This window comes from Myripristis murdjan, chromosome 21 (assembly GCF_902150065.1).
Source record: "Myripristis murdjan chromosome 21, fMyrMur1.1, whole genome shotgun sequence".
Classification (NCBI taxonomy): Eukaryota; Metazoa; Chordata; class Actinopteri; order Holocentriformes; family Holocentridae; genus Myripristis; species Myripristis murdjan.
This window is the reverse complement of record NC_044000.1, coordinates 5,569,491-5,583,891: the sequence shown is the minus strand read 5'-3', so window position 1 is coordinate 5,583,891 and position 14,401 is coordinate 5,569,491. Positions and strand designations below refer to the sequence as shown.

At 42.7% G+C, this 14,401-nt stretch overlaps 2 protein-coding genes across 2 annotated transcripts in view; one reads left to right on the top strand and one right to left on the bottom strand.

Moving 5' to 3' along the window:
• gcc2 (GRIP and coiled-coil domain containing 2) overlaps positions 1-13,402 on the top strand; it is a 29,383-nt gene extending 15,981 nt beyond the window's left edge. The window contains exons 15-24 of the mRNA XM_030080112.1: positions 536-636; positions 904-981; positions 1,188-1,325; positions 3,241-3,362; positions 4,037-4,213; positions 5,671-5,879; positions 8,518-8,745; positions 9,082-9,221; positions 11,519-11,720; positions 11,864-13,402. Of these exons, the coding sequence (XP_029935972.1) occupies positions 536-636; positions 904-981; positions 1,188-1,325; positions 3,241-3,362; positions 4,037-4,213; positions 5,671-5,879; positions 8,518-8,745; positions 9,082-9,221; positions 11,519-11,720; positions 11,864-11,937 (1,469 nt within the window). The 3' untranslated portion in view covers positions 11,938-13,402. The remainder of the gene's footprint in view (positions 1-535; positions 637-903; positions 982-1,187; positions 1,326-3,240; positions 3,363-4,036; positions 4,214-5,670; positions 5,880-8,517; positions 8,746-9,081; positions 9,222-11,518; positions 11,721-11,863) is intronic.
• tmem223 (transmembrane protein 223) lies at positions 9,375-10,892 on the bottom strand. The gene has a single exon (XM_030080125.1). The coding sequence runs from the start codon at positions 10,698-10,700 to the stop codon at positions 9,858-9,860; it is 843 nt and encodes a 280-aa protein (XP_029935985.1). The 5' UTR covers positions 10,701-10,892; the 3' UTR covers positions 9,375-9,857.
• Positions 13,403-14,401: the final 999 nt, after the last annotated feature.

Below are 14,401 nucleotides of genomic sequence, written 5' to 3'. Positions count from 1 at the left end.
GATTGAACTTAGCGCATACGATGAGCTCATTCCAGCACAATGCCTATATTGGGCAAAACTACACAAAAATTGTTAGCTATGCAGGTGTAGCCTAATCCAGCCCAATGTGCTGTGAGACTTTTCAATGTGCAATGCACAGTTAGGGACCTAAATTGTTTGTTTGGTGGCTTTAGCTGTGTAGAAGAAAAGAAATAATAATAATGCGATCATAACAACATTCGTAAGAGCACAACTAATTAAGGGATGACAATCCACCCTACCTGTTGACATACCAGTATATCAGCGTTACCTTATTGGGCAGATTTCCAACCAGCCAATAGTTGAACACAACATCCCAGATTCCTCTATTGTTGTGGTAACTCAGAAATCAACAGCATTTACATTGTGTGTTTTTTATTTGCTAACTTCTCTAAGCTCTTTACATGCCTCACATTCACCCATTCTCACACACACATTCATGCACTGATATTGTTGAACTAGGTTTGTCTAGTCAGATGCTAAACATTTGTGTGTGTGTGTGTGTGTGTGTCTCCAGAGGCTCTGAAGTCCCAGCTGGACCAGGGGGAGGAGAAAGCCTCCAAGATGAAACAGCTGCTGGTGAAGACCAAGAAAGACTTGGCCGATGCCAAGAAACAGGTGTGTATATGTTTGCGAGTGCGTGCGTGCGAGTGTTTGTGTGTGTGCGCGCATTTGTGTTTGTCCCATGGGATGTTCCATTCCTAACATTGCCGCCTAATGAATGTAAATCGCATCATGCAGGCGTGTGTGGGCATGATGGCAAAGGAGACCTTGAAGATGTTGGGAATAGTATAATTAATCATTTGTATGTATGGCCGTGTTTTGTGTATACTGGTGTGCATTTACATTTTGTGTGTGTTTGTGTGTGTGTGTGTGTGTGTACAGGAGGCCTCCCATATGATGACAGAGGCCTCTCTGAAAGGTGAACTGGAGGCTAACCAGCAGCAGCTAGAGAGTTGCAAGGTAAAACAACCACCATGTCATACAATTGGTTTGGTCCCTGCTGTTTTTAATATTATTTTTTTTGTTTTGTTTTATTTGGGTTTTTTCCAGTTTTCTCATGACTAATAGTCCAGTTCCTGGTAATGCATTTCACATATTTGTATGTAATTAAAATATTGTCTCTACACAAGAAATCTTCAACATTGTGTGTGTGTGGGTGTGTTCAGATTGAGATCTGTGAGCTGACGGCCGAGCGCCACCGCCTGCAGGAGCAGCTGAGGTGTGTGTTGGAGCAACAGCAGAGAAACAACAGCTCATTGCAGCAACGCATCAGCAGCCTGCAGCAGGAATGTGATACTGCCAAGGTACACGCAAGAGATACTGTGTATAAGGAGATATTCCAACTCCAAGAATATGTGAAGTCGTCTGCAGGGGGCGACAAAGAGCACTAAAACTGGCTGAACAGAGGTCAAAGGGCCTTTCCAGAAAATCAGCTCTCTAAATTAGCTTTTTTTTTTTTTTTACTGTAGATTGGTGAAAATTATTAGTCACTGGTTAAAATGAGTGAAATCTACATCCATTAAGGAAAAAGTGTCTGGTTATGCAGCTAGTCAACACCACATAGCCTCAATGCTGGTGGAAATCTTTTGACACAATTTTACAACCATGGATTTCATGTCAGCCTATAATTACGTTTTCATTATGAATACTGGGCTGAATCATGACAGTGAGGGTCCAGTTCTTGGTAAATATTTGAATCAAATGTAGCAATCATTTTATAGCATTTGGCCCCATTGACTATTGACTACTCTGTTTAGCAAGTGCACTTTTATCGGTCTCGTGCAGTTTTTATTCACACCTTTCATTCTCTTTTCCAATATAAAACGCCACACATGGAGAGGCCTACACATATATACAATGATGTGGACATACACATGCACACACTTAACTTTACAGGAGAGCTGCACTTTTTTGCCTAGTGCTCTTTTGTTGCTCCCTCAGCTTCTGCTCTTTTCTTTAGTCTCTCCTCTCCTCCATCACCACTCGTAATCATCTCTCTCTTCTCATCACCTTTGCTGGTTTTCCTGCTCTTTCTCTCCTCTCTGTCCTCTCTTATCCTCTTGCTAAAAATGTCTCAGCATTACAGTTAGTGATATTGCTATAGATTTTACATTAGGAATGTGAGAGTGCCGCTGCAAACCAAACTTCACTAAGAGGGTTGTGAAGGCCTGTGAAGACTATCAGCCCCCTGGGAAACGCGTTGGATGAGAAGTGTAATGAAAGCGGTACCACAGTAAAGGAAGTGCTGCTGGGTCTTCTACCTTATTAGCGGCCTAACACGGGCAGTTTTAATAATATATGCATGGGCACACACGTGCACTAACACAAGCTTTACAAATTAGACTTACTTCAGCGTTTTCCAGTTCAAATTTACATTGCATTTTTATTCACCTGAGGCGTTTACCTGATGGTCTTATCCAGAGTGACGCACAATGAGTGCAACAGCAGACAAACAGAGAGCAATTAGAGGAAAATAGAGCAGAGGAGATACGATTCAGTGAGGAGGGGATTACATTGGATTTATTGTTATACACAGGCTTCCAGCCTACAGTGGAAGATGGGGAGTAACTTTGTTGTTCTGACCTGAATGGGAGGGTCAAAGGTCATTCTAGCACAGGGGATCCAAGGCTACATTTACTGTTTTTCACAGTTTTTCACAGTTTTTCACGTTTTCAGTGCAGTCCCTGCCTCCAGAACATACTAGCACTATCAATTTGAGGGTAGCCCTGGAGCTCGAGTGCTCTTCGAAGAATGAATGGTACTCACCATGTTGAGTTAGGGAAGTTTGTCTTTCAGGTTGAATGAACTGAACTGAACCTAATGCTACCCTGAGGAAACTGGAGTATTTATATTTTAATCTTTATTTAAAAATTATATTTATTAAATATGTTTAAAAAAAAATGTCATTGTTACTGAGAGCTGGATACTGGCTGCATGCTCTAAATGCTAACTGTTAGCCTCCTGCCACTGAGCTGGACTTCCCCCTTAGCATTCTTAAGAATAACATCCTTTGAGGCTCAGTGGTGAACATGTTGTGTGTGGTAGGGAGCCACTTTGAACAGAGTAAGGTGCTTCAGATGCTGCACATAGTTTTTCATCTCCTCCCAAAAAAGTAATGCTTTTTCATGTGCCATGTTTTCCCAGCGACTCATGTTGAGAGGGCAGAAAGTGTGCGTGCCATATTGATAGTCCTGCTGAGTGTGTATGTGCTGTTTCCAGGCCGAGCTTGAGGCAACCACAGCAGAGTTTGAAAGTTACAAGGTGCGAGTCCACAATGTGCTCAAACAGCAGAAGAACAAAAGCAGCGCACAGAACGAGGGAGACCCCGGCAAACTGGAAAGGTATGGACAGTTGAACTGTGAGGTAACTAAATCACGTTCATTAAGGCAGCTACACAAACACATAACTTGAATAGAGTACACAGCTGTATGCATCAGCTTGTAGACATTTGTCTTTTGTACATTTTTAAAGCAACATGAAACCATTAACATTGCTCCAAAGAGGCCAAAAATGGTGACTGAAATGCAAATACATTGATAAAATAAACTACTGAAAGCGGTGAGAGAATTTCTTTAGAAAAGTGGACAAGCTCACAAGCAGGGTAGACATTAATGGCACGATAGCTGCTAAACACCACAAAACTGCAACTACCACAGAAATTAATCAAAATGTCTGTGTCCTTCTAAACAAAAAAATGTCTGTGTAATTTGTTTGCAGCTGTGGTGTTTTGTGCAGTAACTCTAGTTTTGTCCCATATCTGTTGCTGTTTGGGTCTAAGTTATGTTTCATGTTGAGGTTCTATTATTAAAAATGCTTTTAATCATGCTATAATAATCAGTACGTACATTATTTCTAAAACATCTGGATTTAATTACACTTGTGTTTTAGTTAATAGTCAGACTACGTGGTAATATCCTTGCTGTGGTGGTGCCCCACTGCTAAAAGAACACAGAGGAACAGCTGTATCACACAATGTGTGATGTGAATGTGATGTGTGGTGTTGTGTGTGTGGCAGGGAGCAGCTGTCCTCTCAGGTAGAGCAGCTGAGGTCCAGGCTGGTCGAGAGCCAGCAGAGCCTCCAGAGCAGCACAGCAGAGCTGCAGCAGCTCCAGACTGAACACGACACTCTGCTGGAGCGACACAACAAAATCCTCCAGGAAACCGTCAGCAAGGAGGCCGAGCTGCGAGAGAGGTGAGCCGGCTTGGCTGACGTTTATCCACCCTTTCCTGTCTGGGTTTTACCAACATAGCAGCTCCGTGTCTTGCACTGTGCCCAGCACAAACCTGTGTTTGATGCAGTCCAGTTTAGCAGCTATTGTACTGCAGACACTGAAAGCATTTGCTAATTTTCCTGAATTTGAGTGTTGTTGTCTCTTTTAGTCACAATAAATGTAAAATGATGTTTTCAACTTGTTACCTGTATCTTCATGCTAGAGCATGCACCTACTAATGGTTTCCAATAGCGACTAAGACACCTCAGTAAGAAATCAAACACAGTTCTATGTTTGTGCATGTATACTCACTCATGGTTTAGTTATTATTGTTAGTCTTGGTGGTATTAGGCAATATGTTGCAGGAGCAGGTCAAGGTATGTGTTATGACGCTCAGAATTGATGCACTGTCTTTTGTTTCCAACAATCAAAAGAGACATTGGTGTAAATAGCTGAGGAAAATACCCTCTAAACAAGTCCAAAGGAAAGAAAAACATTGAAAAATGTCAAGTGTCTGAAAACTGCATCTTCATCATTTTTAAACAGTAGTGTTGATGAAGCTCCCCTATGTCCTTCTGGTTTTACCAGATAGAGAGAATTTGGGGGTTTCCTTTTCTACCCTCATCCTGTCCTACAGTCTACACAATACATTTCCTCAGGAACAAGTGAAGGCAAAAAAAAAAATTAGTTGTCAGCAAAATATGTTGCCCTTGGAGGCAATATTCAGACATGATATTGAAGAGAGTAGTTGCATTTTCCTGATCAAATTAAGATGGACACTGGAGAGACTAATGAGAGGATGGTGGGTGGGTCTTAGTAGCTCCCTTTATTCCACAGTAGATCTTTTTCACAGCAGTCCTTTTGACATGAAATAGATAAACACAGGTGTTACTAATGACACTAATTAAGGTTCTGGTTTATTTAGGTGTAGCAGAGGCGTTTCAGGGAGACAGCTTGAAGAATACCAAGGTCCTGGCTCTGTTAGACCTGTAGAACCTTAATTAATATCATTATTAACGCCCGGGTTTACCCTGCTAACCTGTCAGTGTGGCTGCTGTGAAAAAGCTAAATAATTAGTGCGCCTCATCCAGGCTTTCTACTATGTACAGAGGAGAAGGCCTGGGCAAAGGGTTACTTAACTGTCCCTAATTGTTATTATTTCCTGGTATTCACCCACTAGGAGCTGCATGGCGACTAGGTACTGAATTTAATCAAACAATACATATACATGTTATGGCATCAAAAGATCTTTACAAACTTGGATATATCTTTCCAATGGTGAGACATTAAGCTGGTGACACCTGACTAGATCAGCCACATTCTTTTCATTGTCTGTCTCACTTTCTTGTTACATTCTACTCTCTACTTATAATACGTTCTCTAAATCACTGCCCCTGCAAAATCCTCCCCTCACCACTTGCTTCAATATTTCGTCCAGGCTGCTGTCGGCGCAGTCGGAGAATGTGGCTCTTCGGTCGGAACAGGCCCAAGCCCAGGCCGATCTGCATTCCCAGGCTGAGGCCCAGCGCCAGAGCTTCAGGGAGCAACTGAGGAGGCTGCAGGATGAGCACCGAGCGACCGTGGAGACCCTGCAGGGCCAGGTGGCCTGCCTGGAGGAGCAGCTCTTTGCGCTGCAGAAACAGAGCAGTAAGAGAGAGAAACAGAGAAACTAACAGGGTTCTGTAGGGCTTCTACACAAAGTCAGCAACAGGGTTAATATGACCCTACAGGTTGAGGTCTGAGGCAATCACTGCAATGTTATCTTATTCATAAATGGTGATTACGGAGTTTGGGTTTCTATGGCATCACCATCCCCCGTCACCTGCATGTCCTATAAGCAGGGTTTGAAATGACCTTTTTCAAGGTGGCAAATGCTGCCAAATTCTGTTCATAGCAACTAAATCAATAAAGTTAAGCAACCACACTGGCCAACAATTTGATGAGATGACAACATTTGATTGGCTCAGTTACATAGAGGGGCTGAACAGTTCATCAAAATATTGTCCAAACTGCAGTATGACCAAGTGAAACATACAAGCGGCCGGAGCTGTAAGTTTTTGTCAGAGATAAAATTTGTGACAGAAGTGATAAATATGATAGTATTTCACAGACCCTAAGGGGTTGTGTTTAAGAATTTTAACCAGGAGGAGTGGGGAAAAAATTGGTACAGCATGGTATCGTGATATTTTGTGTTGAAATATTGTACAATACATGAATGCCAAGTATTGATATTGTATTGCCAAGAATCAATGCAATATTTATGACAGGTTTTTATGACAGAGTTGGTCAATGTGTCTGCTTGACAATCTCAGTATCTGCGATAAAAGTGATTGAAGTGAAATGAACAGAATGAAAACTGTCTTAATAGATAAAACAGATGCTGACAAAGTTTTCCTTAGGTGACATAATTTGAGGTTGAAAAAAGGTATTAAATCACAATATATTGCATTCAATATATTTTCATTGGCAGTCACCTGTTCTGTTGCTGATACATCCAGCAGCAGTACTGTGGCTCTGTCATTGTTATGAGAACCACAGTGAATTCATGAGAAACTAAAAATGACCAAGTGGCACAGTTTGCACAACACAGTGCTGTTATGGTTGAGTTTTATAAGCCTGTGTCCAACTACGAGACAACTGAGCTTTCAATTCTCCTGTTGCTAAATTGCAGAATGCTCCAAGAAGTAACAGCTGCTCAAGTGTTAAGTGTTGAAGTTTTCCATCTTAGTTTAGAGGAATGAAGGAATGATGGGTGATGGAGGGAGAGCACAGGAGGGAGGGGTGTTTATCAGTAGAGGAGCACTGGAAGCTCATTCATCACCTCCCACACAGCTGCCCTCTGGAGCCACACTGAACACACACACACACACACACACACACACAGACAGTAATGACTAGAAAAGGCAAAATGTCGGTGTGTATGTGTGTGTGTGTGTGTATCTCTGTCATTTCAGCTTGACCAGGTGCTGGCGAGACTCTTGAGCTCTATTCCCGCCTCTCTGCATGGCAAACAGCTCAGTGTGGCATCTGGAGAGACTCATCATTAGCAGCTAACACATGCACACATGCTCACGCTTAGGTCGATACATAGGGCCGATATTTGGACTTCATCCCTTGGTCATCCCCTCCAGCAGCATGCTGGGAGGTGGGAAGGTGCACTGTTGCTTTTATTTTGAAAGTTGATATTTAATGTGCTCTATGGTGACACATACAATTCTGTTGAAACCAGGCATAATAAGGGAAATCAGCCCACTAGAATCAAGAAAATGTCACTTGATTAAAAGGGTAAAAAAAATTCTGTAAACAAGTTGATTGGTCTTAGAGACAAGTGGGTGGCTCATCTCACTGGCATATTTTTACTTTGAGGAAAAACAAGACTTTAACATTAATTCAGGACTAAAGGGCTTGTTACAGTGGATATTTTTTTGCAGTGTGGGGAGCAGTTTGGTGTCTTGGCTTTTTGTTTAACTCAAGGTCATCAATCACCGTCTTTTGTTTTCATCTGCCCACTCTCTCATCCCTCCCTCCTTTTCTTCTGATCGTAATTGCTGTCACCATCCATCCATGCTGAGCTGGTTAGTAAATAAGAGTGTATCTAGTGCCCTCTCATGTCATGGAGAAGTAGGACACTAACTCACTACTGACTTCAAAACACAACAGGAATTTACTTTTTTTAATAGGGTACAGAAACATATCGGCAAATGTAGAAACCAGAGGGGTTCTTGAGAAAAACAGGGAATAAAACACCCCAGAGGCGACTATTGTTAGAAAGCCTCAATTTATTTAGCTTTGGCAACTTGAAAGTTAAAAACAATGTGTACCCCGAGGCACCCATGCCACAGAAAATTCTGCATCGTTAACCTAATTCTGCAACAACCTAATTCTGGGTTTTGAATGTTTTCACAACAGTGACTTGACTTCACATTTTTTTGATCATTTGGATTCTATTGTATTTTTTGTAACATTTCATTTGAAGTGGTATTCATAAGATATTATGAGGCATGGTGAAAGTGTTTTATATGTACATGTTCACCATTATAGCTAGACCCTCCATACAGTGAACACTGTTGAAATCTGAAAGGGTTGAACTTGGGACAGCAACTCAACGTAATTTTCTTATGGTTTAGTGATTATCATATGGTAAGCAAAGTTTATGTATGCTTCTAAATAGCTTATAAATCAAAATTCACCTCAAGGGTTATTTATTTCTTACCTACACATGTATTCATCATGTATTCCTAAATGATGTAAACTTTGCTTTGGCCCTACCCCTTTATCCCTGCAGGCTCCGCTGTGGTCCAGTCCAGCCGGAAGCCCCTTGTGTCAGAGGCCCAGCGCAGAAACGCAGACCACGGCCAGGGCGGGCTGAGCTTACTGGCACTCAGCGACCTCCAGTCCATGGCCAGGGAGGAGGGTGAGGGAATGGAGACCACAGAGACAGAGAGCCCCTCCCCGGCACACACTCCCATGCCCTCTCTGGAGCAGCTTCTCACCTCTCCCGACCCCAAACAAGGTGTGTGGTTCAGTGCTCGTATTTTTGCTAACACCCGACTCCCAAAAACAGTATTCAAAACAGAACAGTATTCAGTACAGAACATATCAGGCTAATAGATACAGATAATATGGATCCTAAATGCAAAGTCCGTGAACTTCACAAATATCATTTCAGCATTTTCACCTATCAGGAGGCTTTTTTCCATTACACGTTATGTTACTAACATAAGGATAACAGCTCAACTTCATTTGCTGATTCCACTACTACAGATTCAAGTTAAAGGTTTTCGCCATATAGGTCAACACATTGTCTGCATGACACTGCCAGCTTTGAGTGCTTTATTTTTGTCCCCAGAGCCGTTTGTGTGGACGGTGGAGCCCACCAAAGAGGAGCTGAGCCAGAAACTGAGCACAGCTACTCGCAGTATGGAGCACATGAACAGCCTCCTGCATGAAACAGAGGCCACCAACGCAGTTCTCATGGAGCAAATCACTGTACGTGCACACACACACACACACACACACACACACACACACACACACACACACACACACACACACACACACACAAACAAAACAGAGCAAGACATGAATCAGCTTCCTTTCATTGCAATTTATTAAAAATGTAAATTGCAAGTGTAATGCAGTTCCAAGGTACACACAAACATTTATTCTTAATTGTTTCTCTATAGGTTTAATATAAAGGAAAATATCCTTTCTGAACTTTTTTTTTTTTTTTTAATTTTGGAAACAAGTATGTCAAGGTGTGGCACTGAGTCACAAATCCTGTAGTTTGTAATCATAATGCACAGGCAAGATCAAGCAAAAAAATCAACAGAAATTTTATTTGTAAGCCACAAAAATCCCATCAGGGAGCATTCAGGGCCAGTTTCCCTTATAGTTTTGTTTGTGGCCTACATCTAATAATTCATCACATTCACCAAATTAGACCGATCAAGATCTCGGTCTTTGCTCCACTTTGTTCCGAGGATTCAAGTGTGTCTGTATAAGCAGGTTTGGCAGTGTTTGTGGTAAATAACAGGAACTTTGCCATAGCTTTGAGTTTGGGAAGTGAAGCACAAGAGTGATGGTTTTGGCCGCAGATCCTTCCAGTGGTCAGATAACTGCAACTTAAAGTGGCCGGTAAGCGCCTACAGTGATGTCAAAGAGTTTAACATTATTCAGTGTCCCTTCTTTGTCTAAGAGAAAGTAGAACCTGTGACCTTTGACCCGAAGGGGGATGAAGGAGGGGGACTCCTGTCTGTGGGCGTGGCAGGCTACCTGGGACAGGGGGACGGTAATTTTCCGGCCTCTGTCCGGTCCCAGGGGCGACTGGGTGCACACCGTCACCATCCTGCCGCCTTTGTGTAGCACCACCCGGCTGACGGAGCGCCGGCAGAACAGAGCCCCCAGCCCGAGTATGCCTCCTCCCACCGCCAGGCAGCCCAGCGTGAAGCCGTACCTCCAGCCGCTGGAGCCCAGGTTCATCTCGAAGCTCCACATCCCCGCCAGCCCCGTCGTGGTGGACACTTTGCCTTGCCCTTGCTGGGTAGCTCTCCCGGTGTCTCGGAGGCCGGTGTAGGCGAAATGAGCCAGGTATGTCCAGAAGAGGAACTGGCCGCCGCAGAAGACCGACAGCAGCCGGAAGAAGCGGCTCCGGTCGTGCTGGAACAGAGTCACGTCTTTGAGCGGCTGCGCCGACGAGCACAGGCCGCGGCGGGGAGCCAGCTGTCGGCGAGGAGGGCTCAACAGTCCCGTACAGCGGAGTATCCGGCTGAAAACACCAGCAGGCCGTCTTACTCCATTACTTGCATTTTGTAAACAGCTGCTCAGTGCGCTGTGTGTCAGCAGCGAGGCGTTCTGCTGGGTTCCTCTCCACACGCTGTCGATATTTTTGGGGATCCTGAGCAGGTGAGACCGGACCTGTCTGGAGTAGCACTCGAGTGCCGTGCAGAGCAAACGCTGGTATCCCATCCTGCTCGCTGTCACACCTGTACGCGCTCTCCAGACCTGACGAAAAGGAACGAAGAAAATATTTACATCATCCACATATTAGGGAGTGTCACCGCATATCGCTTTTCTAACACGCTGCTGCCCGAAAGAACAAGACATAACGAGCGAAGGGCGCCGCCATATTTGTTACGTGTAACTGACGCTGTTGGGTTACAGGAAGTGCCACGGACCAAAATTAGTAGCTCAGTCACGTCGTTGGGGGAATACGCAAAGTTGTTTTTCGTTCATTTGTTTGTCGTCTGTAACCGATGTGGGAAAAGATCTGTCTCTCCATCTATATTCAAAAATACGCATATACAGTGATATTCATCACTCAAAGGCAAATAAATATAACTGAAAAATGTTCATTCACAAACAAGATACTATTTTAACCCCTTTTTCAAAATCTGTCCTGTTAATTTTGTATGTAATTCCCCATTATTCCAAAGTAAACATTTATGGAGACAAATTGTGTATATACAGCACAATTAGCGAGGATAGTCACGCCTTTCTATATTTTAAATAACATTTTGGAATCAAGTTATTTTATCCAAATGTTTCATGTCTACATTAATGGTATACAAATTGTTATACATCTAAAAAGTAACAAAAGAAGAGGAGAAAAAATGGTCACATTCAGTATTTACTGTTTTGCTTAAGGATCGCTGCATTATTACCAGCCAGCTCTCTTTGCATTTCATCTGATATGGAGTTTTGGTGGCTAGTGATGTTAAGTGGTGGGACTTTGCCACAGCTGATGGTTTAGTGAATGACCAGTCTTGGCATGTGTTGCTCCCTAGCTGTTGAAGAGCGAGGTGCGTCGTCTTGAGCGTAACCAGGAGAGGGAGAAGAGCGTGGCCAACCTGGAGTACCTGAAGAACGTCCTGCTGCAGTTCATCTTCCTGCGCTCAGGCAGCGAGAGGCAGGCGCTGCTGCCCGTCATCCACACCATGCTGCAGCTCAGCCCGGAGGAGAAAAACAAACTGGCTGCCATCGCACAGGGTACAGTCCACTATGACTTTCTCAGCTACCACTAATTTTGAATTAAATACATACATATAAATCCCCTTGAGTTTCTTTTATGTAACGTGTGTGTCACTGTGAACAGAGATGTGATGAGGTGTTGCTGGTTGTGCTCGTTGCAGGTGAGGAGGAGGCGTCGGGCTCTCGCGGCTCAGGCTGGTCGGCCTATCTCCACAGCTGGTCTGGGATCAGATAGACCCAAACACACTGGGAACACAATACTCGGAGCTGACTGGGCATTCACATTTGGTAGCCTATACTGAGCAATCATATTCAACACTGGTTACTGGGAAATTATATAGGGGCATTTATGTCAGGGAGACAATACAAGGGGCCATGTGGAAATGAAGGAATAGGGAGACATGACGGAGACAGTGGAAACCAAATTAACTGACATTTCCCAGTGCAATAGGTACAGTCATATCTCTCCAATGAATGTGAATTTTGATGCATCTCTATCATCTGTCGTGTAATTAAAACTGTGTCTACTAGGCATTCCGTTAACGCTTTACTTGAGGTGGTGCTGCTAAGGCATTATAAGCAGGGGAAGCACATTATCAGAACATTGTGAATGCATGATAAATGTTACAATCACAGAAATATTATAACACACACAATGTATGAAAAATATACAGGGTTTAAAATTGTAATGACGCAACTCAACAGTTAATGGCATGTCATTTTCTCGTGATTTTATAATTATACTGTAAGAAAAGGTTATTAATGCTTTGAGCAGGCTAATACAGTGCCTTTAAAAATATTCAGACCCCTTGATTTTTTGCACATACTGGTAACAGTTTCATTGCATAAACAAATGCGAACAAAGTAGATTTTGTCAGTTTAAAGAACAACAAGTTGCTGGTATCCTGTTTTGTGTGTGTAATTACAGATATTTGTGAAAGTACTATCGGGTCATTGCTTCTGGCACAAGGATACTGTGTTAATGTCTCCTGTAGACACTGCCGGCCGGATCTACTTTCCAATTCAAATCGGAAAATAGCAACAAAAGAGCTGTTTAACTTCTCCAAAAATGTGTACTAGGATTTGTTTTTCATATTGGCATAATCTACTTGGCTCACATTTGTTTATGCACCAAAAGAGTTATTTTTAGCTGTTTTGCCATGGAAGTGAAAGGAGACACAAATACAGTATTGTAGCGGTCCAGAGGAGCACAGAGCAACTAATGAGATTTCACCACCATGTGGACTCATATAACACCCATGGGACTATACAACTCTCTACAACACTCTACCAAAGTTTTGCTTTAACAAAGCTGAGAGCCACTCCCTTCATTAGATTGTATGGGACTAGGTGTAATTTTAGAGCCCAGAGTGGACCCTCCATCACAGTACTTCAACATGATTTGGCACACATGGCTCATGTTTGGATGACCTTTGTGTCAAGGTTTTGAGGCTTCAGACAAAATGTAAATAATACTCCCATCGTGGTTTTTGAACATACTTACTTTGAAATATTAGTGATTTTTTTTTTCTTCTGTCCAATATTTTGACTGAGTTCCATAGTAAAGATTGACCAGAAAAGTCCACTGGACAAAACCTACTGTCATCTACAGTAGAAATGAACCATGTCTGCTCAAGTATTACGATGGAATCCCATTAAGATTTGTGTGGAGACCTCATCTTAGCTTTGTTGGCAAAATTACGGGATTGGAAACCGCTAGATATAATTGTAATATGAGCGCTGAGTATCTAATCATAAAAAATACTGGACAAACTTTTGCTAGAGTAGCAGTTCAGCCTAAATGACGCAAAGTGGTTGAATACATTTGATTCCTCTAATGTTCTAATCATATGCTTTCACACGAGTTTCTACAAACTTGGTTTCACTTCCACAACTTAATAATACAACAAACTTTGGAAGGGATGAATGCTTTTACGAGGCGCTGTAATCTGCTTGTAATGCAGCGAGGTGTTTCCACCAAATCTGTCACATCACTCCAGATACGATCATGAGTGCATATCTTACAGTTTTCAGCCTCATCTGATTAATATGTCTGACAAATAAGAGTCACCATACTACTGTTTGCATATCTGTGCAATTACTTGATGACAAAAGCAGTAGCTACTCACAACCAAGCCATGGGGCATTGCTTTATGACCGATCCTTTCACAGTTTGGTTGCTGACTGATTATGTGGCTGCTGAGCCATGCCTTGTGCTCAGTTCAGATTTCGAGGACTAGTGGTCGTGTTTGTTTTCCTGTACTGGGTCACTTCACTGACTGCAGAGCAGCATTTGTACTTTTTCTTATGGAGGTAACTGGGCTCTCACTATCAAGCCTGTAGTGATGAGTGGTTTGCTCATGATTTGATCCCATTTTGTTTCTTAGCTAATTAATTCTGTTACTTCTTGTTGTTTTTGGTTTATAAATGTTTAATATAAATGTTTAAAAACACTTTTTTAAAATTTTTGTCAATGGTTGTGTTACTGTTTAGCCGCTGGCTTGGTTAGGGATTTGAAATCGTGATGCCATCTGTCCAGCTGTCTACTGAAGGACGATACAGGCAGCACATCTAAACCTTTGAGGTGTCCTGGAGCGCGACACTGAATCTTAACCGGCTCCAGAGATGCTGCTCTTTAGCTGGCCCTGACCTCTGACCTCCTTGTGGCTGAGGAAAAGAGGAAAGAGAGGCTTCCTTTA

Coding starts and splice junctions, on each gene's coding strand:
- tmem223 (XM_030080125.1), bottom strand. CDS start 10,700: ATGGGATACCAGCGTTTGCTCTGCACGGCACTCGAGTGCTACTCCAGA.